Source organism: Lucilia sericata, unplaced genomic scaffold (genome assembly GCF_015586225.1).
Source record: "Lucilia sericata isolate MDLA Ls3-8-SP2 unplaced genomic scaffold, ASM1558622v1 Contig000244F_arrow, whole genome shotgun sequence".
Classification (NCBI taxonomy): domain Eukaryota; kingdom Metazoa; phylum Arthropoda; class Insecta; order Diptera; family Calliphoridae; genus Lucilia; species Lucilia sericata.
In genome coordinates, this window is record NW_023994270.1 from 42,832 (window position 1) to 68,228 (window position 25,397).

Consider the following 25,397-nt stretch of genomic DNA (forward strand, 5'->3'; position numbering starts at 1 on the left):
TGCAGAGATCACATCGCGATCGCATCAGCTTAAAACGCGCGCGCGTTGAAAATAAAATAAATTTTAAAACAAACAAATGAACCTTAAAAAACGTTTAAAGTTATAATTTTGAAAAAAAATAAACAATAAAAACATTAGAAAATCGTTAACAATCTTGTAAAAAAAAACAAATCAAATATTTATTTAAAGTGTGTTTAACTTTAACCAAAAGAAAAAATTATATAAAAAAACTATATTTGTTTGTAGGAAAAGGAAAACAAACTGTTTGTCAGTTTTTGCCAAATACTTAAAGAAAAACGTGCTGTCAAAGAATATTTTGCAATTCTAAAGAGTTAAAAAAAAAAACGTTTAAAGTTTTAGGTTCAAACTAAATAGTTTTTGTTCGTTTTAAATTCAATACAAATTTTAATGTTTTAAATTAAATATTGTCTTTTTTGTTGGTTGGTTGGTTGGTTTGTCACAAAACCAACTATTATTACAAATTGTTAGTTATTTTTTTGGGGTTTTTCAAATATTTTTGCGCAATTTTAACCAATTTCTGTTATTTTATCATCATTACAATAACAACAATAGCATCTACAACAACAATAACAATAATAATAAGTAAGAATGTTTATTTGAAATTTAAACAAATTGTGTCGTCTTTATTGTATCAAGTTAAGTTGGCAAATGAATTACAACAAATACAAAAATTATTGGTTGCAAACACGATAATTCATCTCAACTGATCTCAACTCAAGTTAACTTTGCTGCACTCACTCTACTCATGGATATATTGATAGAGTATCGATCGTTTTCTTACAAACTGATCGTTACATTTGTGGCGCTTTTCAAAGATCGAATTTATTCAAATGTAAACCAACAACAAAAGAGCCGTTCAAAAGATCTTACAAAAACCCCAAAGAAACCTCAAATAACAAAAAAAAAACAATCATTATTGTTAGAGAAGAAGAAGAAGAAGGTGCTTGATTTATTATTGTCTATAACTTGTCGTTGAAATTATTTTTACAAATTCTATTTAGTTTTTGTTTAAAGTTTTTTTATGTAGATTTACAACCAACATAAACAAATTAAACGTTTTTTTTTCTTCTTTCAAATTGAAAGATTTTTTTCTTAAAATTTTAAACATCATCACAACTGTGATCATCTGTTGGCGCTCAGTCCAAACAACCGATCATACAAATTGTTTATATAAAAACTTTATATGAGATCGTTTCAAAATTAACTTGTTGCTGTATTGTGGTATTAATTAAACAATTTTTTTTTTTTTTTTGTTTTACCATAAAAATTATATAGTTAGTAAAGTGCATTTAAAATTCCATCAAGTGTTAAACGTATACAAAAAAAAAAAAAAAAATACAAATAAATAAAAATAAAATAAGAAAAAAACCAAAAATGTCTGCTTCTGTAATAAAATTCATTTTAATGGCTTCTTTAACGGCTGGTGTTTATTGTTCGTCAACTGATCGTAATCCAAAAGTAAGTTTCATAAATAATAAAATATAAATAAATAAATATGAAAAAAATTAATTTATGCAACAAAATTTTAATACTAAAATGAAAAAGTCCTTGAAGAAAAGGATTTAGTAAATTTGTAAATATGTATGTAGACTAGTGTAATAAATGATAAATATTGATATATGAATGAATGAAATAATTTCATTTTTGGAATGAAAGTTATTAATTTTTATGGGAATTTAAGAAATAAAAAATGTTCAGAAAGTTTTCGAACAATAATCTGGATAAATTTAAATTAAGGTTAGGTTACGTTAGGTTGATCTACATCAAATCCGAAGAAATACACCGAGGGCACTATCGGGCCTGATTTACTCTACTTTTCATGGAAAATGTCTGTTACTAAAAACAAAAACTTTATATAAGTCACTGAATGTATTAACGTCCGATGTTCAGAAACTCAGTTTCTTGTTCGTAATTCCTAAGAATTTTCCAATCAGTGTTCGTGGGGGATGTTATATCCGGCATAATAGCACTCCCAAGATATTTAGATCTAATTTCGTCGAAATCCTGATAATAACTATGAAAGTACTCCAGAGTTTCAATGTCCTCATGCTCTACATTCGTCTGAATCCGCACGTTAAATTTTGTAAAGCTGTGCACGTAATCATGTGTGCCACTCAGAATACGTATGGTATACTAACTTCAGACTTGCTCATTTTGAGGAGACTTCACGTCCTGCTCTCGATAGGATCACACCTTAGGGTCTTTGTGGTTATACACACCGTTTCATTATTCCTAGAGGCCTTATGGGATTCTATCACCCTCTTTCGTTGCCGGCTACCCATATGATGTAAACTTTACCTCTAGGAGAGTATTCGGTAAGAGCTTTTTAACAATCCAATACGAGCTTAGATTTAACTTTATCATCTAATATCGCTCAATTGCCCTATGGCTGTGGGTAAATATGTTAAAAACCTGTGGGCGCCATATTTAGTCTAATACAATTTGCGCATTTCGTTATTAATCGTACTTCTGCCTGGAAGCTAGTGTTATGATTAGGTAAACGGTGGTATATTTCAGTTTCCATTTCTTCAATATAGAACACCAGGCTTACTTAGTCCACCAATTTACAGCCATCCGTGTAACAACGGATTCCTACGGGTATTCGATTTAATGTTCCACTTGACCAAGACATTCTATCTTTGATCAGTGTTTCAAAGTTTGCGACATATTCTGTGTCTGCTATGCGATCGGAGATGTCAGATTATTGTGCATAGCCTTTCAATGTGTCTAGTATACATTGATGACGTGTCCTATAACCGCTTTTGGACAGTTCGCCTAAACTTATTAGCCGTTCGGCTATAAGTGCAGCCTCATATCTTATATATGTTTCAATGGGTGGAATATCTAGCAACGTTTCCAGAGCCTTGGTTTACTTAGTATTCATCTGTCGCCATACCAGTTCTTGCCCAGGAAACATGGTTTACTATAATAAGAAATATTTGTCTTTCTTGTGAAAATACATATTTCCACCTTCGCCGGGTTAAGATTAAGGCCTCTCGGTTGAGCACAGCTCATGGCCGTATTCAGAGCTTCTTTAGTTCTTCCACACAAGTAACTTGAATTCCTTTTCTTTAGTATTACGACATTGTCTGCATTACAGACAGGTCAAAGTTCTTTCGCGTTTAGGGTCTTTAGGAGGCTATTAATCGTGGTGTACCGCGAAATACCCTTTTCCTGATAGTTATATCATACATCTCGCAGCTTATCTATCTGTTCTTTAGAATGTAGTTGATCCAGTTACGGAGCACCCGGTCAACAGAAAACGCATAAGAGTATCAGTATGCACGCTTTCGATGTCAATACATACAACCAGTGTATACAGTTTGCTATGGAAAAATTCACCTATATAGTGGACAACTTAGCTTAAAGTGATTTCCATCAGTCGTCCATTTACATTATATTTGAGTTTGGTCCATAATTGACATACTAAATCCTAATAGGACCTCTTCTGAAAATCACATTGATGTTCATATTAATATCGATACATGACAATGTTTTAAAGGTGGGCACAGTCGAATATTAACTCTTATGTTTTAAATGAGATCTAGAAGGTTATGTATTTTAATCTTTCTAGGTTATGTATTTTTCTTTCTATTGGTAAATTACCTTGTTCTGAATGTTCAAAGAGTTGAAAGTCGGGCAATCATAATCATTAGTTCACATGGAACAGTATGCGGTTTTAAAAGTTACTTACGCCTAATTGCAGAATTGAGAAATTACGAAATTCTAAAAGTTTTATTTATGAACTGGAATAAATTGGCTTGTTTTAATTTAAATATAGCCTAATAACAACTTTTTTACCATTTAAGGGGTTAAAATGCTAAAATTTACTTACACAATAGCATTTTAAGTCATTACTTTAACATGGTGATGTCATTGAAGGCAAGTACTTACTATAATCGCTTACAAGTAATTAGAACAAATAGACAATATAAATCTTATGAAAAAACGTATACAGTTGAATCTGAACCGATTTTAAGTTTCTCCACGGATTTAGAAAGCAGAAGCTGAGGCTGAATTTCATCAGCAAACATATTTTTTATTTTAGTTTTGCACCGTTGTCCAAGTTTGCAGATGATTTTTGAAAGTATTTAGTTAGTTAGTTAGTTAGTTAGTTTGAAAGGAGGATGTATATACATCAAATCCGAAGAAATACACCTAGGCCTCTATCGGGCCTGTTGTGCGCTCCTTAACCAGTGCCTTAGGTGGGAATCGAACACACCACCTCCGGTCTACCAGACTAGAACACTAACCTACCGGAGGCCACTTGAAAGTATTTAGTAATTGATAAGAAATATATGTCTATTCGTGAGAAAAACTCAACTTTGTTTTAAATATCCGTTAGCAATTGACGAAGTTATTGATCTTTCTCTTCATACAAAATTGTTCAAAAATTGATTTTGTGAAGGATGCTTTATATGGGGGATAGGGTTAAATATGGGCCGATACTCAAAAAAGTTATTTATGCTGAATTTCATCGTCATATTAATATTAAGAGAAGAATTATAGAACTCAAGTCATTTGTATGGGGTGAAATAAGTCCGTATTGTCTAAAGAACCTACAGTATCACTAAATATTACAGCTAACTTATTTATATCGATTTTTGTATTGTTTGGACCTTATTTGACCCTAGTCCCCATGCAAATCCTCCTTAAGCAAGCGACTTTAATTCCATAATTCTCTTAATTACATCAATATCACGATGAAATTCAGCATAAATAACTTATATATAAATCTAAATCCTTCCACCAAATTGTATGAGAATCGGCCCATATTTAGCCCTATATTAATTAACATGGGTTTCTAATCAGTTAATAAATAGTACGGTTCCTATATAAAAACTTTCAAAAAGCATCTCCAAACTTGGACAACGGTGCAAAACTAAAATAAAACATATGTTTGCTGATCAAATTCACACATATCTCTCCAGTTTGCTTAAACGTTATACATATATGTCATTATAAAGGCTTCAGCTTCTGCTTTCTAAGTCCGTGGAGAAACCTAAAATTGCTTCAGATTCAACTAAGTTACTGACTTATAAGTGCTTAATGGTACGAAAAACCGTTTTTTTACCTGTAACTTAAGATTTTGGAGGTGTTTGGAAAATTTCAAAAACATATTCTTGTTCTACTCGGATCCACCTTTCAGAAAAATAGTATCACTTCCCAGGTATTTTAATTTTCGCTTATTTTGTGTCACCGTGTTATTAATAAGACGAAATTAAAAAGTATGTTAAGAGGTAAGTGGTTACAATTGAAAGCCATTACCAAATTTCTGCTGGGATGTATCTCATTTCGGCTGTACCGAATCTTATATACCCCTCACCATAGTGTTAAATTTATGATTTTTTTTAAATTTTTCCAAAAAAATCGATTTTTTTTTCTTAAATGCTTTCTCAAATATTAACCGTTATGTCAATACCCACATTTGAAGTGATATATCTCGAGATCTATATATCGTATCGGCTTGTAATTTGGACTATGCTTTCAGAGTAAAGTTTTCTATACATTTTCCAAAAAAAGTTAGATATATATATTTTAAACCAATTTATGACCGATTTTCCTTTTTTACCTCGTGTATCAATACCCAACATACCCCGGTATGTATAAAAATTATATGTCAGTTATCGGACAAAAATTAAGTTTCATTACAAATTTTATGTTTTATTATTAGAATTATACATATATATTCTTGTATCTTATGAAAAAAAAAATTGAACTAAACAACAAATTTAGTTTTAAATACAGAGTCATGTGTCTTTATTCATAATTTTGAATGTGAAATATTTGTGGACCTTGTCACATTAACAAATATGCACCGATTTTGATGAAATATTTTTTTTTTATTGTATATGACTTAGTAAAGTAAAATTATGCTGATTATAATAATTTTATTCTCATATAAACAAAAATATTTAAGTTTAAATTTTAAAATTTTAATTTTTGACCATGACTTAGCAATCTTTTTTTGCAAAAAAGTTCTCTACTTACGAAAGCAAAAACTATTTCTTTAAAGCTTATATACACCTTAATAAATAATATATATGAAAAGTTTTGTTCAATTATCTTTCCCGGTCACTGAGTAATAGCTTCTTGAAGTCAAAATTTTACAAATTCAAATTCTGCATGTTTTTTGCATACGATATTTTTGTTAATAGGAAAGCAATAAGAAAACTCTACAAAAAATTGCTAAAATTTAATGGTTTATAATCAAAAACTATTTAATTTATATATACAGACGTTTTATTAAATTAGTTTTAATAATTATCTGAATTATACACTAGAAATGTATAAAAAGATGAAATAGCCATATAAATTGTATGACATACCCGGATATGTTGGGTATTGATGTACGTAATTTTGCTCGGGTATAGACAAGACGGTTAAACTTTGTTATTGTTATTTTCATTGGGTTAATTATAAACTACGTACTCGTGTCTATACTCGTATAAGCTTTCATCTGAGAAAAAAGGAAGTTTTTTGAAAAAAAAAATGAATTTAAAAAAAATTAAAATAAATTTTTTTGGAAACAATGAAGAAATAGTTATCTGAACTCCTTTGGACAATTTTTGTTAGGAGCAATAGGAGAAAAGTTACACTCATTCGAATAAAACCCTGTATGACCAAAATGTCCAACTTTGAACCACTCTAAATACGGCAGTTCTTGACCGATAGAGCTGAAAGTTTGTATCTGGCCTAGTATCCATTAGTAGCAACCATGCTGCGAAATTGCCCATACATATATTTAGCTATACCCTGTATGCTTTGCTACAATAAAATCAATATAAATAAAAAAACTATTCGTATATCAGTTTCCCAGATATGCGAGTGTTTGTATTTAGTCCATATATAAGGTGCCAAGACCCTATTGAAAGTCCGCTAATTTACTACCCAAATGTTCACATGGATGTCAGAATTCCTCGTGCAAAATTTGAGGATTCTAGCTGTAATAGTCTCCCAGTTATAAAAATTTTTTATTTAATTCATATGGGTGTTGCCAAGACCACAATATTCTTTTGACTATTTAAGGTCTTTGTGCAAAAATTTTAAGATTCTAACTCCAATAGTCTCTCAGATAAACGAATTTTAGTATTTAATTGATGGTTCGCCTATTTTTTGCCCTAAACATTCGGTACAACTATGAGGCTCTGAATAAGATCTTGAGCTAGACGGAAGCTGGGGGTAAGACGAAAATTTGTCTTTTCATAAGAAAGACATACCTGTGACCGGCAAAATTCAGTCCTTAGGTGTAATTCTTTGAACAGAAATTAAAAAGGATATACAATATAGAGAATAGTATCAACAAGGTACATCGGTGTTGGGCGCTCTGTAGGAGAACCATAGGCCGGTAATGGGGCATTAGTCCTACTATGACACATTGGCTTTGTACAAGTGTAATTAGACCAATTCTAACTTATGCTTCAATAATCTGGTAGACTTCTGAGGACATTAGAAGGAATACCCACAGGAATACTTTGCTACACTGATGGCTCTAAATTGGGGGACTAAGTTGTCCTAGGTTTCAATATTGAAAACCCAGAAACAGAAATAACGTTTAGCTAATCACAACACTAGGTTTAAGGCAGAAATCCGAGTAATAACGGAAAACGTAAATTGGATTGGAATAAATATGGTGCACATAGGGCTTACCGACATCCAGAAGGTAATTAGGGTGATATCAGGTGATGATGCTATATCTAAGACTATACTAAAGAAAGCTCTAAACGAATACTCTCCCAGAGGTAAGGTTTACATCATATGGGTATCAGGCCACTCGGGAGTAGTCGACAACGAAAAAGTGAATAGTTTTACAGGGAGGGGAGCTCGAGGTAGTTAAACTGACGAATGCAAAAGCATTTGAAACAACGAGGGAAACATTGAAAATATTGATGAGAGAATCCCATAAGGCCTCTAGGATTAATTACTCTAACGAGAGCAGGACGAGAAGCCTCCCAAAATGAGCAAGTCTGTGGTTAGTATGAGGGTACGTATTTTGAGGATTACGGGCACAGCTATACAAAATTGGTCATGCAGATTCAGATAAATATAGAGCATGTAGAGAGGACAGTGAAACTCTCGATCATGTATTTCGGTAACCTTGAACTTGCTCTCACGAAGGAGACTTCTCGTTCTCCTATCGTTTGGGTTACCAGATAATATTTTTGAGTGCCAACGATTTTGTAAAACCATAATGTGTTAAAAAATCTGTTAAAACACATAATATCCTCCATGGTATAGGGTATAAAATACAAGCATACAACTTTATATTATACATAAGTATTTAATATTATTTTAACACGCAATTTTTATAAAGATCACTTAAAGAACAATAGAACTTAAAACATTTTCAAAGCTTTTTTTAAACTATTTTATTTATATAAAATTAAGTTATTATTTATTTATATAGAAACAGTAATTCATTTTAATTTAATAGTATAATATTCAGGGTTATTTTGTTCTCACTTTCACTATATTTTAAAATAAATAATTACAATAATTGAGAGGACGTTAACAAATTAGTACCATAAGTTTCCGGTGCTGACTCAAATTTAAAAAAAAAAATTGCTTAACGTTTGCATTAACTATTATCTCTAAGAATATATTGGCAGGTGCCAAATTACTACTTACATGATGGAGTAAAATTGATCGTAATTTTCCATTTTGAGATGAAGAATATTTAATTTAGTACTTTTTAGCTTAATAGATCATTTCCATTTAACGATTTACTCGTTTTTCATATTAAATGTCATTGATCTTAATAGAATTTGTCAGATAGAAAATTAATTTCAAAATTATTTTCATAGAAAAGACAAATCTATCGAGAACAAGTATTACCACATGCTGGAGGACGAATACCAGATACGGCATTTGAGACTGATCGTCTATTTTTGAATCAACTTCAAAAAGATGGTATAGCTGTGCCAGATGGAATAGTGCCAGAACAACGTAATCCACAGGTATAATGACAAGTGTTTAAACTAGATCCTGGATAATAATGAAATTAAAATATTTAGGTCTATCCTTTCTTCAATCGACCTTCACGTAAAGTATTTCGCATTGCATTGAGTTCGGATGGCCGTTTCACACCGGAAGAAGGACGTTTTCATAATCAAGAACTGCCATCGGTTGAGACCACTTATTTATATCCCCAAATTCATGGCCATAGAGGTACACTAGAACCTCAAACCATAGAACTGCCAGTTTATAGTCCATTTAGAGTACACAATCCTCTATTGAATCAAGTTAAATTTCAGCCAAAAGATAAAGGTTTTTAATTCAAAATATTAAATAGAAAATAAATTGAATATTTTATCTTTTACTACAGCTCAATTTCGTAATGTTAACCCTGGTTTTAGTGGCAGCAAATCGATTGGCAATCCCAAATCCTATCAAAATGTTCAACTATTAAATACGCCCTTGTCGTCGACATTCACTTCAAAAACATCCTCGTATGGTAAACATTATTTACCCAATTACAGTACGACGAGTTCTTCACATGTAAGTTATTCATATTTCCTATAAATTTCTATTTACATTATTTATGTTTCTGTTGCAGTAATGATGCTCATGGATGTTAATTTTAATTTTAGTAAATTTATTCCTTTTTAGCTTTTCAATGAATTCGATGAATTATTTAACCAGTTTGAAATCTACGATGGTGAAATTAAGAAAACAAATGCATTTACAAATGATCATGTGACAGGAGCTGCAGCGTCAGCAGCAACTTATTAACATCGTTATTAGACAACATTTAGCCAACAACAAAAGCAACAACAGCAGTATTCATCAATCAATTTGTTAGAAACAAAATATTCAACAAATTTTCATTACTTTCGAAAATATCATTCATATTTCCTTCAGATTTATTTAAATAAATAGTTGTATTTAATAATAATAATAATGATTCAAGTGGCCAGATTGAAAGAAATATGTTTTCTTGATTTATTTAAAGTATTTTTGGTTAAGTTAATTAAACTGAGTTAAATTTCCAAGCATACGTTTAGAGACAATTGTTTTAATCAACTGACATTGAACTACACTGGCCAACAATTAGTTAAATCAGAGTTAAAAGCAAAATTTACTAAAGAACTAATCAGCGCCGAATCCAAGCCTGATCTCAAAATGTATCAACCACAGATATCAGATGTCATATATCGAAGAAATAAGCAGATATAGCAGTGGTTAAAGTGATTTTTTATAGCGTCTGAAATATGTTGTAGCGTCTGAAATATGAGCAAAAACTGAGATTTTTCAAACTTCATGACACGATATCTGGAAAACCTGAAGTATACCAAAAACCAAAGTATACTTTTGTATCTGGGTTTCGTCTTTTTTACATTTCGTTGGACTGTGTTATCTTTAACGCATCAAATGTTTTAACATTTTAAAGGAAATTCCTGATCACCACTCATAGACTTTACTTAAAATGTTTTCGAAATTTTGTTCTATAAAAAGTATTCAAAATCGGAACAAAGAATATATCAACGGCAGGGGTTTATAAAAATATATATAGTTCCTTTATATGAAATGGACGTATTACTTCTTTTACATGACGATGTCCTAAGAAGACGTAAATAAAAGTAGAATTGTCACATTTCGCTTTAAAGTCACTACTAACCTATTCTTTGGAAATATTTGTTAAAGATATAATTATCTATTAGCTTACCTAAGACATCAAATCAAAAGTCACCTGGCTTTATTTTTAGCATATTTGCGAACACAAATCTCTGTCACGAATGGAGGAATACATTTTGGCAATATCGACACAATATCGAGAGAGACTCTTCAAAGCATACCATAGGGTCTAAGCAGATCCATTAACTTTCTGATGTTTAATTAATAAGAATTACGATTAATGCATCAATTTTGCTTTAATTTTCTGAAAGAAGCTTTACATCGGGGAGGGGGGAAAATATGGACCGATACTCATAAAATTTGGTGGATGGATTGCCGTTTATTAGTTTTAATAGGCTTCGTCTCAATAGAAGATCATTTACCAAATTTCTATGAATTGTCTTCAAAATTGCGACCTGTAGTTTGATTACAAATCTTGCATAGACCGCCTACATCGACTTCTGATTGGTATACTTTAAGGTGAGTATAAGACCAATATTATTCTACGTTACAAACATCAGCACAAACCCTTCCCACTAAAGTAGTGTAGGGTACAAATATTAACGTTATTGAATAGCCAACACTGGTAGGTAGGTACTTAATTAACACTCCCGATTTGTCTATGAGAGACAACTTAACAATTTTCACAGTTGCAGATGTGGACTCAAACACTATGTCGCGAAACTTTAAAAATCAGAGTCCTGGAGACGTGGTAAAAAAATACGAAGCTGTTCCCTAGTGACACTAAATAATGTGAATATTCCCCAGTCGGATAATGACACATACCTTAGCATTCATTTGGATAGACGACTAACTTGGCATCACCACAGCAAAGCTAAGAGACTTCATATAAGACTGAAATCTTCTAGTCTCTACTGGCTAATCAACTATCAATCGAAGTCATCCAGCAAAATCAACCTGTATACATATATATGTTTTAAAACCAATTTAAATGTATGGGATTCAACTATGTGGGTCCAATTCCAAATTCTCAGAACCATGAGTGGAGCACTGCCTTTAGTAAAAGAAAAATTTAGAAAAATCTTGTGAAAGTATTTGTCGAAACTTCGAGTTCATCCTAATTCGCTTACAATACCTCAGAGTTGAGCAAAAGAATGTTGAAGATTTCCAAGCATAGGCTGGGACTTAGCCTGAAGCGCTGAAGTTAGCGTAATCTTTTTAATAAGGTATTTGCTTTGGTCCAGTTCCTTTTAGGCGTTTCGAAGTTCTTGAACTAATGATCTAAATGACATACAAAATCAATGCCTAGATATTTGCACTGAGTGGTTTATGTCGAGAGACGAGTTGTTCATCCGTCTGTCTACTGATTAGCATAGTCTCTAATGATGAGGTTTGTTTGGTATTGCAAATAACCTATATCGAGCCATGATTTCAGGACCGTTAAGGTTTTATGAGTATCGGTGTATAATTTATCTTAATCCCCTCCCCTTCTATATCAGCCTTTTTAAAGAAAATCTGTTCATTGCCAAATTGACCCAATCCCTCATTAAAGGCCCTGCTTACGGGTCATGTTCCCGTTAAGTTTTGAGACTAAACATTAGATGGCTTCGCATTAACTTGTAGTCGATTTCTCTTAAACCCAACCGATTACTTTAAAATTTGAGGGGTATGTAGATCTTTACATGGAGAGTCCATATAACCAATTAAAGGCCTGCAAAGCGGAGCGGGCACTACTAATATCTAAAAAATAACTAAATCTTTGTTACAAATAACAAAGGCTACCTTCTGACTTAAATTTTACGGAATGTGATTAAGGTTATATAAGATTTGGCTGAATATGAACAAATACTGTGTGAACTCAAATACTTTTCTAAACATAAAATATCTCAACAATCTGGTCACCTTAATTTCAAATCCCATAACTTTACATCAAATACAAAACCTACTTGTTTGTCATGCATATTTAGCATTTAAGTTCATTCATAACCATACAATACACATTTTCCCGTTTAAATACTTTTATCATTTGTTTTAATTTAAAAATCTTATTAAATTAAATAAACAAATAATAAGCAATTTTGTATTAAATAAATTAAATTAAAAAAAAACGTTAAAAGTTTAATTTAAATAACAGGCTTAAAAAGTCAAACAGAAATCAGAGGGGACTCTACGAGTAAATACAAATCAATTTTCTTAAGCAAACAAATTGTTCAACAACAAATCACGTAATTTTAACTGTTGAATGAATGTTTTATTATTACAACAATATATACATTACATTACATTACACTACACTATAATACATTAAATTACATTACATACAATTTGATTTGGTTTACAGTCAAAATAATAATAAAAAGTAAGAAAAGAAGTAGTAATAATAGTGATAATAACAATAATAATAATGTTAAGTTAAAATTATTAAAAAATTCAATGAAAGTAAAAGTACAACAAAAAGTAACAAAATTTTAAATTGTTGTAGTACATATTGTGTATGTGTAGTACTTAGATGCAATATCATACTCCTCGTATCTGTGCCAATAAGAAGGCTGGGCAAATGTGAAGTGTAAGAAAAGATAAGTGAAAGAATGTATTCAATGTTTTCAATTAGAACTCAGATTAATTTAAAATTGGATTGAATGTTTTTATAGAAATTATAGAAATTTGCAGCAAATTATTTTTAGTTTATTAGATGTTTTGACCCTTACTGTTACACATTTCACACAAATATTAAAATTTGTATTCCTGTAACGTTGAAACTTTAAACGAGAAAGAAATTTGCACTTTTTTATTAAAATCAATTTATCTATTTTTTATACAAGAAAAATTACAGTGAGACTCATTTAATTAAAACATGTTTTGCATAAATTTGACTCTAAAGTTGTATATCAAATATTTAAAGAGGTGAGTTTCAAAAATAAACCATCATAGAGGTTTCTTATAACCCCTACAGCTGCTAAAAGTAAATTGAAGAACTAAACTAACACAATTCGGTGCTTCTAAGGGCGGGTTTCTTGCTACTCAGTTAAACTAGGCTTAACTTGCTGTTAGATTAAACTCGGAACAAATTTAGGCGGACTTTAACCGATGATTGTGTTTTTCAGTTATGGATTTAAGAGCAGTTAACTTTTTTAGTATTGCCAACATTTCAGTCAAAAACATAAACAATGAACAGCTGATTTGGCAAATATTACGTTTGTAAAATTAAAAAATTTTAGAAAAAAAATTTAAATAAATATTTAAAACGATAATAATAATATTGATAAAACAAATCAAAAAGTTACTATTTATATAAAATATTAAGTTTTTGTTGTTCCGAATTGGTTATTTTATTGTTTTTGTTGATTGTGTTTTCTCACTTATAACTTAGGTTTAATTGGCCAACAACGCTTAGTTAAACTAAGATAATAGTTAGCTAGTTAGTTAGTTAGTTAGTTAGTTAGTTAGTTAGTTAGTTAGTTAGTTAGTTAGTTAGTTAGTTAGTTAGTTAGTTAGTTAGTTAGTTAGTTAGTTAGTTAGTTAGTTAGTTAGTAGTTAGTTAGTTAGTTAGTTAGTTAGTTAGTTAGTTAGTTAGTTAGTTAGTTAGTTAGTTAGTAGTTAGTTAGTTAGTTAGTTAGTTAGTTAGTTAGTTAGTTAGTTAGTTAGTTAGTTAGTTAGTTGTTAGTTTAGTTCGTTATTAGTTTAGTTAGTTAGTTAGTTCGTTGTTAGTTTTTAGTTAGTTAGTTTCGTTAGTTTCGTTCGTTCGTTCGTTCGTTGTTCGTATCGTTAGTTCGTTCGTTCGTTCGTTCGTTCGTTGTTCGTTCGTTCGTTGTTCGTTCGTTGTTTCGTTCGTTGTTCGTTCGTTGTTCGTTCGTTAGTCGTTCGTTCGTTCGTTGTTGTTCGTTCGTTAGTCGTTAGTTGTTGTTCGTTAGTTCGTTCGTTCGTTAGTTCTGTTCGTTCGTTGTTCGTTAGTTCGTTCGTTAGTTAGTTCGTTGTTCGTTCGTTCTTCGGTTGTTGTTCGTTAGTTCGTTCGTTCGTTGGTTCGTTCGTTGTTGTTAGTTTCGTTAGTTCGTTCGTTAGTTAGTTAGTTAGTCGTTGTAGTTCGTTAGTTAGTTCGTTTGTCGTGCGCTTGTGCGCTCCTTAACCAGTGCCTCAGGTGGGAATCGAACCCACCACCCTCCGCTCTACCAGACTAGAACGCTAACTACTAACCCACCGGAGGCCACAACTAAGTTAATAAGTAACGTGACTGATTACTGAAAACCACAAAATATAGATGAAACTAGGTTTAAACAAAGAACATAGATTATCTTTATCAGAAAACCCCTCCCTAAGTCGTCTAAGTAGTTCGCAGACTACTTAGGTGCGAATTATTGTAAACGTGGATTTGACTGACTCACTAATGTTTACCAAACCGATAATATACAAATTGGCCATCATATGTTAGAGATTTGGATCTGAAAAGTTCCATAAAACATTGGCACTAATGAACACGCATTAAAAGAACTTATTTTTACAATTCGGAAGCTCGAATTATGTAACACGTAGATCTAGGGACATCCCAGATCTTGGCTCTCTTCAGATTTGCTGAACATCTTTGACGTTTCGATTTGTCATCAGCAACTAAATCTTCAAATGTAACCTCTCATAGACTCTTTATGTTAAAGGTTATCTGATTATTCCAAACAATAACACCGTATGCAGAATCGAAGATTCTTGAAATCATCATTAAGTCTATAATAGATATAACATTTATTTGGAACACTAAAAAACATTATAGTGTTCATCACTAACTTTCGCATATTCTTCGTGTAATCTGTATCTTGCTTGCAATTTAGAGAGAACGCCTGAAGACCTTTTGATCCATTGTAATACCGTTATAATTCCTCATTAATTAGGACGATCTTGCATATCCTATAGTCCCCGAATGAAATTACTAACAGTGCAGTACCCGCTAAGCTTACATATGAGAAGTTTTATCGAAGTCCTATTAAAAATCAAAAGTGGCAAGGTTTCTGAAAAGTATTTGGAAGATTTCGTGAGTGTATTCTCTGTTTCCATTTCTTCTGGCTACAATTCATCAATTATGATCGATGTTTCAGGCCAGGGTAATAACAATAATCTTTTGCGAAATAGTTTTCTCTAAGGACGAATGACAATTTTATTTCCCCGAATGCCCTAATCCACTGGAACAATCAAACAAGGTATCGTCTAGTTTAGGTTAGTATTGCTAGTATTCACTGAATGTATTATCACCCCATGTTCAGAAACTCAGTTTCCTGGACATAATTCCGGAATAACTTCATTCCCAAGATATTTGCGTCTTGTTTCGGCGAAATCCTGACAATGGCTAAGAAAGTGCTCCAGAGTTTCACCGTTTTCTCTACATGCTTTACATTCGTCTGAATCCGTATGTCCAATATTGTATAGCTGTGAACGTAATCCCGTATGTCCACTCAAATCCATCAAACTAACCTCAAACTTACTCATTTTGAGGAGGCTTCTCGCCCTGCTCTCGTTAGGATCACCCCACCGTTTCATCGTTCCAAGATATCCCCCATCTTAGTGTATTGCAATCCCGGGGTAATGAGGTGCTACCAGTACCTCTAGTCTGCCGGGACTATAAATTGGTGATGACATTTCACTCCCTGGCTAGTCCTTGGATGATTTGACATGGGGTCTAACCAGAGCCACACATAATCTGGTACTACGGGTGGCCAGTTGCCCGCAGGACTTGTCCTGGCTGGTCAGTTGGTTGAGGTTTCTTCGGGATCCACGTAATGGCTGTGGTTTAAACTCAAATTCGCGGAAAGGAGGGGCTTGGTTAAAAGAATGATACACCGTGAAATATAAATTTTCGGGATAAGTTTCTGTTACCGCTCCTAGAAACTAAGAACGGTACAAACCACAGGTCAAGACTGTTGCGGATTAATAAAATGTTGGAATTAAGCTGATAATGCAAAGATTGGGTATGTGATGGAGTGAGATGTACTATTCGGATACTTGTACCTGATGGACGAGAGCGATCCTGAGTTGTATCTGTGGAGATGTCGGAATGACAAAAGGAGTGACTGTTGAAATGTTGGTGAAATTGGTTGAGACGTTGTGGAGCTGTAATACCTTAATCTTTAATTTATCGGCGATTTTCCTTCATGGTTGAGTGTGTTGGAGTTTACTCTAATCATGCTCAACATATCACAGTAGGTCCTTGTGGCCACTTAAATAAGTCTGGCTAATTAAATATAGATAGGTGATGTTGCCGAATCAACAAAAGCCATCTCACTAGAGTAGTTGGGCGACTTTTAGAGGTCCAGGAATGGTCTGGGGTGAGTCTTTAGATGATGAGAATGTTTGTAGGGACAGAGCATTCCTCATGACCTCAATATGATGTTGGGTCCGATCCTTCTATCGGCTTTAACCAGTGATTGCCTTTTCCTTTGTCGGGGTTAGATTGAGTTTGACTCATGACACCTTTCATTCCCCAACGGTACTACTATAGCAAGAGATTGGATAGCTCGAGCAAAGTGCACGTATACTGGACCGCGCGGTGGTGAGTCGTTGCAATAGCTCACCCAGTTAATGAAAAAGATCACCGTGAAATAGGCCAACACGACAGGTGTTCACGTAAAGCACTTCGACATTAATTAACTCCTGAAAGTAGGTGTCGATTAGAAGTTGAAGAGTTACGATACTTATTTCAGTGCAATTGCCATCCGCTTTCTTTTGCTACCCTTGCATAACGGGGGCTTTAGGAAGTACGAAAATAATAATGATTACACAACCAAAAAATTTGAAAAAAAATCGAATCTCAGAGACCCAAGTGATTGAATCTGAACAAGAATTTCTCCTCAAAATCAGTTTTCGAGATAACGCGCCCAATCTGTCGACTATTAAAAATGAATGACTTAACATACATAATATCTTCATCCTTCTACGAGATATCTTAACCCGAAGTTAGATTCGAGTTCGTTACATCTCAATCCTTTTGAAAAGTATACACTGGCCTGTGTTGTTCAAGATATTTTACTGAAGCTTCTAAATTGGCAAAGTAGATTAGGAACTTTGTCATCTCACTGAATTCATATACAGATGCCGAACTCAAATTCCTTCTGGAAGAAAAGGTTTTAAGGATTAAGAGCTCAAAATCTCGGGATTAATTTAATGGCAATTTCCCGAGAGAGACTATTATGACGACGAAAAAATTTCAGACTTTTTGCTTATTATAAAGTAATTGGCGAAATGGATCTAAACTGCAAACGTTTAATAATACCGAATTCAAAGTCGACAGAAAAGATTCCGAGAGTAAAGATATATGTTGGATATTTCCTGCACAGTTACTTATTATAGAACGAAATGATGCTTTAAAATTTAAATTGCTATGAATGATTCGATTCCTTAAACCACCTGCTTAGTACCATTAACAATTTGAGAAGGTAAAAAATAATTGTGAAAAAAATAAACAGAAGTAATAAAAAAACAAAAGCTTTTATATGCTCCCAAAAACAATAGAAAAAAACTTAATATGAACTGATTTTTTCTTAATATAAAATAAAATTTGGCCACTAAAAAAAGTGAAAAACAAAACTATAGTAAAACCGAATTAAACAAAGAATGGAATGACGTTAGCACTCACTCGTATATAGCTACCAGACACCAGTCTAGTAAACTAAACACACACATGAAGTATTTGTTGTTGTTGTTGCTACTCTCATTGCGCTACAATTGCAGCATACAACATGTACCAAGTGCAACAACAGCAGCGCGTACAAATTAAGCTAAAAAAGCTTTATTTTTATGGAGATTTCTTTGAAACAACATTTCGAACAATTGAAATTGGAATTGGCCATGTAATGAGCGTGTGGTTAAATCAACCTCATATCAGTTGATATTTTCAAGTCTAACAGGAAAGAAGCCAAAATATAATCAACACAATAGAAGGCCGCAGCAGCATACAATCAATTAAATAAAACTTTAAACAATTTAAAATAATTTGAAAAATTAACAAGGTATTAATTTAGTTATTGGCTTTTTTTATGTTGTTGTTGTTGTCTACTAATCTATTACTATATAGTATTTTGTACATATAATTGTCAAGATATGTTTAAAAATTGAAATCATTTATCAAATGTCAAAAAAGTAAACAATTTAAATTTTATTTTAAATATTTCTTATTATTCTTTTACTAAAGTGTTAAAATCATCATCATCTGTTACTGATTATTATCATCAATAACCCAGAAACTAATAATGATGAGGCAGTTGTCGCAACAACGTTTCCTGATCACAATTTGTCTTTCATTTTGTTTAATGGCTTATGCCGTTTTTGCCATAGAAGTTCAGGTGAGTCTTAAATGATTTATGCTCATCTTTATTATATTTAAAGAAATTATAAAATTTATGTTTTAATCATAATTTAAATTAAATAATAATTTAAATTTATATTTATATTATCACCGTGTTGTCGTTGGCCATATGCAATTATAGTCATTATACTAATTTCAAACATTTCAAATACCGCTTTTTTTCGGTTTCGGTTTAACATTCACTTTTGACCTATAAATTATTGATTTATAAAATTTCTGACTTATATGGTTTTATAATTGTTGTTTTGCCAATATTGTTGTTGTTATTATTGTCTAATGTTTTAACTATATTTTAATATATAATTGTTTTTAAGACAGTAAAATCAGTTTTTTGTACTCACAGTTTGAAAACTCCATTTTGAAAAGCTTTTAAAATTTTAAACATGAAATCAGTTAATGTCTGTTATATTCACTTTAACTCTCCCAACCGGTTCATTTGTTACATTTTTTTTTTTTCTAAAAAAAAACATTAAATTTGTTGTTTGTATATTTTGGGTTTTTATGTATAATTGGGCTAAAAAGTGGTTATACATTTTATTATTACTTTTTTTTGCCCAACTAAAGTTGTCTTACTAATCCAAATTTTTAAATTCATGTGTTTTAATTTGGTTTGCAATTTTATTCAGTCGTCCAATTTATGCAGAATTCATAAAGAAATCAGAATACTTGAGGAATTTTTGAAATTAGGAAATATTAGTGATAAACTTTGACGTCCTATATTCAAACAGAGTTGTTAAAAGTTTAATTTTTAATCGGATACAGAGTTCGTAGGATAAATTTAGATTGATTTTTTTAATATTTAAAATTAATCTTATTTTGATTAATAGTATTTAATCAGACATTGATTTCTTGATGATTCATTAGATGCCCTATTTTGGCGGTTTCTCATTGGTTGTTGTTGTAACAGTTCGACTGTGGCCAATAGTTCTTTTCTGGGGAAAAATCTTTCGGTTGATACAGCTGTCGCTGGGTTGACAATATTTGGCTGAGTATAACTCGTGTCGTTTTGGAGCGAAGATCCAATTTTCATTGGTGAGATTGTCTGGTTGTACGGTCTAGTGGTGTCACAATTCAGAGCTGTCAATCTAGTCGGTGATTGTAGATTTAAGCACACTCCGTGGATTATGATTATTTGTTTGGCATATTATACTAGAACATTCTCCAAAATTATGAGAAGAACTGCATTCAGAACATGAAAGAATTGTGATAGAAGATTAGCCTCCCAGCAATACTTCCCAGGTCGGCGTGGAGTCAATTTCCTAACAATTTTTGTCTGAATTTAGGACCATGGCAAAGCATGTGTTAAATTATTTCTAGCTCCACAACATCCTCGCATTGCTGGCAGAAGTCTGATATAGTAATATAACGTTTGCTAATAACCCTATCCCAATCCTTAGACTTTTATACCGGAATATAAATCAGATACATTATCCAAAAGACTAAGTAGAATCGAATTCAGAATAAGAAAGAATTGTGATAGAAGATCCGAAAGAATGGCTAATTTCCCTGACATTTTGGTTTGAATTTAGGACCATAGTAGATTACGAGCTCAATCTTCTGTAGCTACTCAACATCATTGCATTGTCTGCACAAGTTTCCCTCGGGAGCATGTTACTTTGGTGAAATCTCCATCTTGGTGATGCTACTAAAAGCCTCTAGTCTGCCGGGACTAAAAACTGGTGATGATCAAATGTATCCTCGGCCTTTCCTTGGAATGATTTGACAAGGGGTCGAACCAGAGCACCATATAATCTGGCACTACGGGTGGTCAGTTGCCCGCAGGCCAGTGTCAGTTTGTTAAGGTTCCTTCGGGATCCACGTAGTTCGCGGGGAGAGAATGTTGGTTTAAGAACTGATATATCCAAATGCCAAATATGTCTGGATTCTCTCTCCGGTGCTGTTGCCACCTCAACAGATGTCATACTGTCCGCATACTGACACTTGGTAGTTGCCTGTCAATCCGTAGATCGTTCTTTATAGTCTGAGAATGGAACTGATGTAAGTTGATGAACTATCGGGAAAGACTCCTATGTCCGACAGTAGACTAGTACTGATTTAGTAGACCTTTTACTTCAGAGAAGTTCTCAGTTGTTTTATGCTACGCGACTTTTGGTTGAGACCTGCCACTCAAATTGTGTTAAAATTGACTTTGGAAATTCCTACATCCTTTGTCACATTATCTGATATACAGAGGGATCCTGATTTATTGGCTGGGTATTTCAGACTACCAAATATATCTCTAGGTGCTGCTGCCGAATCAACAGGGCCATCTCAGTAGTGTGGTTGCGCGGGCTTCAAAAGGTTAAGAAAAGCACTGGAATGGGTCATTAGAATGGGTCATGCTGTCTGTCATTCCCCAACGGGGCTACTATGGCAAGAGACTAGATAGCATAATAAAAGAATGACTACTTCTATCCAGTCCAATAAGTATCCTGTTTACCTTTTCATCAAGTCTTGGACATAAGCCTTAGATATATTACAATCCATTATGCTATTCCAAGACTGGTTAGTGATGACCCCGAATCTTTCGAAGATTTCCTTCTCGCTCTTCCATTTAGATCAAGGTTCCAGCCATGTCTTGCCAATTCGTCGGTTACCTCATTTCATTAGGCATTGCAGTGTCCTGGTACCCATCACAGATTTCTATATTCAAGACACTACATTTGTTAGAAATTCTGATGCTGTTATATATAAGACATATTCCACAGTCTCTGGTCTAAACAAAAGTTCAAACTGAGAATCAACCGTTTCTGGAAGACTGCTATTAGATCGCATGATATTTCATTTCGTAATCAAATTAATGCGAATTATATTATAAAGGACAATTTAACAAGAACACTGCCTAAATTGGGCAATCTTGTGAATCCAGCAGTTCATCCGATAACCAACAGTTACTTGTAACAAATTTGATTACGTTTCCACGATAATTACATCGTTGTCGAGGAATGACTCGATTCCCAATTGGCCAAAAATTGTCAACATACTTAGTCGGAATTACTACCAACGATAGCACTGAACTGTTACAACAAATTAGAATAGAAACCCTTGTACCAAATTATCATAGTTTGTCAACATGTAGAGTGGGAGGATCAGTAAAGAACAGTTTGATTACATTTCTGAAAAGGACTGAAATTCATTTCAAAATTCATTCAAAATTCTCGGTGTTAGTCTATGCCATTTGTTCATGAAACGATACACACTTCAAGAACTACTACAAAGTATTCAATTTTATTATTGAATGTATCTTGACGATAATTTTAGATGTCGAAAGATGGACGTGCCGCTTAAAATAGATTTGATATTAAGTAGTAAGTGGACTACCGAAGGTCCCATTCGTTGATACCGCAGCCAGGAGAATATAAATATATTTTTGTAATACAGTTTCTCCCGGAAACCCATATAAACGCGACAATTATAAGACTTTATATTTATGGCCAGCGACTCGAGATTTAATTCGCTTATTTAGGAAAACGATGTCGGCTACCTGATGAAATTCCCGAGAAAACGTTTATAACGCAATTTATGGTCGGCGACACGATATTTAATTTGCTGATTCTTCTCGCTACCTTATCTAAAGAAAACGATGCAGACGTTAGGCAATCTGATTGAGACCAAGATGATCGATTTTTAGTTCCCATGCTAGTACCCGTTAACATTTTTTAACCCTCAGTATAGATTGATATTGCAACGTACGGTTTTTTCAACCCAGCATTCCCTTGTTGGCATTTTGATTTAAAAGATCCTGTCGAAGGTAGTGATGTCAAAATATACAGTAGACTTAAGTATGACTATGTTTCAATGATTTTAACAACCCCAGTCCCATAAAAGCATTTTATATATGGCAGGTATTGTCATATATATGTTTTCTTTCAAGCAAGTGAATCATATATCGAAATGGGTCTTATGTACTCCTGAATACGTCACTTATTGAACTCTCGACTCTACATTTTCACGAGAGTTTAGAGGTCAAACTAACACGTTTATTCCGAATCTGACCTCAGAATTTCTCTTTCTTATCTGGTATTTTGAATATCGTGATCTGTATATTGAAAAATTTCCTATTATATCCATAATTGAAACGTTATAACAGTGCGTCTGAAAGTCGAAACTGTCAAATTTCTGGGTTAAAAATTTGTTGACATGATTCCTTATAGGTAAGAAGCTCTAAACATAGAAACCATACATACAGCGGAATAAATTTTACTTCTTACCCACATTAATGTCGTAAACTGTTATCGTTTTAGGATTAAAGTCAGGCGTTGTACTGAAAGAGAAATATGTTCAACATACAACGATACGACATCGACAGTGAATGGGACAATTGTATTTTATTTGAGTTAAACTAATTTTTCTATTACTGACAAATATCAGCGGAAATATTGATCAATCAATGGAAATATAAAACTAAATATTACACATTGTATTGATTAAAATTAAAACATGTTTTCTAAATATCAATCTTAAAACATTGCAAGTTTTGAAAGCAAAAAAAAAATGCCTTTAAAACTTAAAATCAGTCATGCAAAGAAAAAAATTATTAAAAAAAACTAACATATTGTAATAGAAAATATTAAATAAATAACAATTATAATAACGATGTAACATGAATGTAGAAAATTAACATGATGTTAACAGAAATTTGCACTTAATTCATAAAAATACCAACAACTAAGTTTACAATCTCTATTTTCTTTTTTAGACCTATGGCCATCTTTTCCATCCACCAACAGAAGAACATCATCATAAGCAAGAAAAACAAGATTTGAATAAAATACCCGGTGTTCCCGGTGTAGACTATCCTGTCTATCATGAAGTACCACACACTTCTTTCTCCTGTGCTCATGTACCGGCCACACCTGGAATGTATGCTAATGTCGAGACGGGATGTCAAGCCTATCATGTCTGTCACGATGGACGTGAAGGACATCAAGGCGCATCATTCTTATGTACCAATGGTACTATTTTCAATCAGAAGGAATTCGCTTGTGACTGGTGGTACAATGTAAAGTGTGAGGAGGCAGTCAATTATTATCAGTAAGTTTAATAAAATCGCAAAGAGTATTCTCCTTAAATTTAAAATATGAATATCTTAATTTCAGTTTAAACGCTGATCCAGAACACAATCCTTACACTCCTAAAAAGAAGATCGTAGAAGAACAACATTTCGATCATCATGCCCACGCCGATGCCCATGGATTTTTGATACATGCTTAAATTGTGGTATATAACGATGAAATTTGAAAGTTTTTGTTTTTTTGTTGGTGTCGTTTATATTCATGTTATCGAATCATTACTATTTAAATCATTTCATCATTTTATTTTTGTTGTAAATATGTAAAAAGAGTGGTAATAAAAAAATAATAATTTTGTTCGACAAGTTGTTTTTCAATATGTCCTTCATAACATGCTCTCAAGATGTTTGGATTTAATTTCGACTAAGGATTTGTAATGGCAGAGATAATGTTACAATGTGTTAATATTCCCGCCAAATGCACTGAATCCTCAGATTCTACTCCTTAAAATTTCCGCTATCCACTTCTTCGAGTTTCCTGCCTTTAATAGTAACTTCCTTGTAATAAAGCTACCCATCGTAAGTTATTTAAAGTTATCCTGCCTTTGTAAGTTAGGTTATATTCCGTGGCGTGCTCGCTAGTTAGCGAGTTTACTCGGAGGCCTTGTACCCTTGGAATTGCCATTCCATATGTTGAGAGTTTATACATTGACTTCCCTCCCTGATTTCGCTGACAATGTGGTTCCTGTGTTCTCTGTGAAAACCTGCCGGAAAGCCTAATAAATCCGATCATATTTACTATTGACGGAACTCTGAGACAGTCCAGATCATGCAATGCTGGGCATTCACATAGGTGTTGTGCCGATTCCTCTTCTTCCTCGTCCAAATAACGTCTACAGTAGTTATAACATGGGTAGCCTTTCGTTCCGACATACATATGTCCAATCATACAGTGCCCAGTAATTATACACGTGAGAAGCCTAATAGAGTTCTTACTAAAAGACAAGAGAGTCCTAGTTCTATCCTTTGTCAGAGTGGGCCAGAGCAGTCTCGATATTCTGCAAGTGGTGATATTTGACCACCTGAGTTTCGACTCACCCAAAGCCCAGTCATCTATCAATTTTGATAGGGTCACCAGGGGAGTGTAAATATCCCTTTGCGCAATAATTAAGTCTAGGGACGATCCTTTGGTTGCTCAGATATGTCTAGGGTTGCCAGCCTGGCTGGATTTGGCTGGATTGTCCAGCTTTTTTGATGCTTGTCCAGTTTCAAGCTAAAATTTAATTTGTCCAGCTAAATACAAATTTTTTAGTACACTGCAATAATTTTTATAATAATTTGTATACAACTAAGTTATGATTTCCCTCTTCTATCATCAATGACAACATGCCTCAACACTTGAACAGCTGATGTCGTAATAAATATTAGGTCTGTTCGCGTACTCGATAA

General features: G+C 33.0%; 1 protein-coding gene across 1 annotated transcript; it reads left to right on the top strand.

Moving 5' to 3' along the window:
- Window positions 1–4: 4 nt before the first annotated feature.
- LOC119602603 lies at window positions 5–24,471 on the top strand. Its single transcript, XM_037954202.1, has 8 exons — window positions 5–298; window positions 1,297–1,479; window positions 8,826–8,978; window positions 9,036–9,288; window positions 9,347–9,519; window positions 9,631–9,750; window positions 23,637–23,971; window positions 24,037–24,471. The coding sequence occupies exons 2-8, from the start codon at window positions 1,396–1,398 to the stop codon at window positions 24,149–24,151; spliced, it is 1,233 nt and encodes a 410-aa protein (XP_037810130.1). The 5' UTR covers window positions 5–298; window positions 1,297–1,395; the 3' UTR covers window positions 24,152–24,471.
- Window positions 24,472–25,397: the final 926 nt, after the last annotated feature.

What these genes read in the sequence shown, in the direction of transcription:
- LOC119602603 (XM_037954202.1), top strand. Translation starts at nt 1,396, where the DNA reads ATGTCTGCTTCTGTAATAAAATTCATTTTAATGGCTTCTTTAACGGCT. An exon ending in CAGAACAACGTAATCCACAG is followed by an intron (nt 8,979 to 9,035) that starts GTATAATGACAA and finishes TAAAATATTTAG; the next exon opens with GTCTATCCTTTCTTCAATCG. An exon ending in GTACGACGAGTTCTTCACAT is followed by an intron (nt 9,520 to 9,630) that starts GTAAGTTATTCA and finishes ATTCCTTTTTAG; the next exon opens with CTTTTCAATGAATTCGATGA.